Here is a 2,584-nt window from a genome sequence, read left to right as displayed (position 1 = left end):
AAAAAAAAAGCTATACGCTCAATCATTTTGTTCTATCGCTATTATTTTAGCTGCAGGACTTTTCTTAGCATCATAAAAAAAAAAACTACATGCCACATGGCTTAGCCTGCAAGTTCTGTGACCAGTGGATTTCGGAAATTTTGGTTAAGCAACTAGCAACTACTTATCTGTAATCAATAAAAATGATTTTATATAAAGCAAATTTCTAAGAACAATGCAATAACATGTTAAGTTGCTAATATTTGAAGAGCCCAAGATATAAAACCTAACTTACCTGATGTCACAAATTACCTGACTTCACCCTAATAATAACAATAATAATAATAATAATAATAATAAATAATAATAATAATAGCCTAATAATAATAAAAGAGATGCGGACAGAAAGGCTACGCCTGTGTGTGTCTGCTGTGTATTGCATAGTTCCCTGCCTTCTGTCAGTCTAAACACTCCAGCTTTAACGAAAACATATCCATCCAAACCATTTATCGCTGGCGCGCGCGCATCGGCCTGTCTCTGTGGATGATCAATGAATTGTCGTTCATCAGAGGGACGCAGCAAAACATCAAATAGAGTCCACATTGATAGTGTAGTCGGTATCAGAAGGATGACAGACTTAAATCTGTTAAATCTCCGTGTGAGGCTCGTTAACTGTGGAAAGGTTTGTTTAATTCCTCCTGCACCTGGTAAAACTGGCCTCGCAGGTGGATGTCATAGGGGCCGATCTCTGCGGAGGGCCCCTGGCTGATAGAGCAGTACCGGAGGCCGTAGTGACAGCTACGCTCCACCGGCTCCTCGTGCTTGAGCGAGAAAATCCCGTTGAAGTTGACGGGGGGACTGAGGGTCCCTACTGTGTCCAGCGGGCTGGACGTGTCCGGAGAGGGACTGTCGTAAAGAGCATCATAGGGACCGAACACAGAGCCGAAGGGGCGCATGGGTCTGTCCGCCGAGCCAGGACCCACCGTCTCCATCCCGGGGTGCTGATAGGCGGGGTACCGGGAGAACGAGTCCCCGCCAGGTTCCGACAGAAAGCTGCGGGAGCTGAGTTGCAGACAGCCGGCCACCAGGTTGGTGGTGGGCTGGGACAGACCCTTACACAGAGTATGCACGAACGTGAGCAGGTCGGGCCTCTTCCCGGTGCTCAGGATCTCACTGAGGGCCCAGATGTAGTTTTTTGGCCAGGCGGAGCGTCTCGATTTTGGACAGTTTCTGCGTCTTGGAGTAGCATGGGACCACCTTCCGCAGACTGTCCAGCGCCTTGTTCAGACCGTGCATCCGGTTCCTCTCGCGCGCGTTGGCCTCGATGCGCCGCAGCCGGACACGGTCCAGTCGGGCCTGGCTCAGCTTCTTCTTATGTGAATCTCTTCGTCTTAGGCCGCCCGCTTGTTCCTCCTCCTCTTCCCCTTCCTCCTCTTCCTCCTCTCCGCAGTCCTCTCTCCTGGACTCGGCCGTGTCCTCCGGGGCTCTGCCAGGCTCGGGCTTCACTGCTTTCGTTAATTGGTTAGTGGTCCAGCTGGTCCTGAAGGGACTGCTGGTCTGCGTGGAGGGCGGCTTATCAAAAGTCAGCATGTCGTCCTGCACGAGCCTTGGACAGAAAGTGAAATGAATATTAGACATACAGATCACATACAACTTTATAAAACCCAAAAAGGAATGACCAATGATAATAAATAATAATAATAATAATAATAATAATAATAATAATAATAATAATAATAACAATATTTGATATATGCATTAAAAAGGGATACACTTACACATGCACTGTCAGAAAAAAAAAAAAAAACTAAAAAATCACCACAAGTTTTGCATCTTCAACCAAGAGGTGAATATGAAATGTTTGGATATGAAATGTTTGAGTAAATGAAATTATATATATATATAAAAAATTAATTATTCAATTCACTTCAATTCAGTTCCATATATTATTTTTACTTGTAGTGGCAATACCAGGTTTTTAGATTGTTACTGTTGAAGTAATGTCAGAAAATCTGAAAAATATGACATGAGATCACATCAGACACAACTTCAGCCTGATGGTATAAGAGAGAACACAGCAATTCTGGAGTAAGGTGGGGCAGGATACAGCATACATCCATGTGATGAGAGAATTCAAATCAAGCAGCCTACTGTCATCCAGCTCCTACTGAACACAACCAGCCCACCTCTTTTTATGAGCAGCCTATCTTCTCCTTCAGTCAGAGCAGTCATGCTCACACAGATATCTGATCAAGGGTGCTCCATGTCAGTAGACTGTTGAGCTCCTCACCCAGTGTTGCTGTTAGATTCCAGAGAACATCCTCATGAAGCTTCCAGACACACAGACAGGCTTCAGCTGCAAATATCAGTCCTCTTCCTCTTCCTCCCTCCCTCCTATCCTCTCTTCTCCTCCCCTCTGTCTCTCTTTTTCTTTCAGCAGTAAAGACCTTGATGCCATCTGCTACTGACGTCACCGGGCAGGTTAGCTCTCCAGGGATGCTCTCTCTCTCTCTCTCTCTCTCTCTCTTGGTGGCCCTCTGTCTCTCAGCCTCTCTCTCTCTCTCTCTCTCTCTCTCTCTCTCTCTCTCCCTCTCTCTCCCAGTGT

The 2,584-nt window shown here is 45.9% G+C and overlaps 1 protein-coding gene across 1 annotated transcript; it reads right to left on the bottom strand.

The window, feature by feature from the left end:
• Positions 1-401: 401 nt before the first annotated feature.
• On the bottom strand, positions 402-2,349 carry neurod6a (neuronal differentiation 6a). Its single transcript, XM_042510819.1, is given in 3 exon segments — positions 402-1,175; positions 1,177-1,585; positions 2,270-2,349. Coding segments are annotated over 2 exon segments (921 nt in total). The 5' UTR covers positions 1,570-1,585; positions 2,270-2,349; the 3' UTR covers positions 402-647.
• Between the last annotated feature and the right edge of the window lie 235 nt (positions 2,350-2,584).

This window comes from Plectropomus leopardus, chromosome 21, assembly GCF_008729295.1.
Source record: "Plectropomus leopardus isolate mb chromosome 21, YSFRI_Pleo_2.0, whole genome shotgun sequence".
NCBI lineage: Eukaryota > Metazoa > Chordata > Actinopteri > Perciformes > Serranidae > Plectropomus > Plectropomus leopardus.
This window is presented reverse-complemented; position numbering and strand designations above follow the sequence as displayed.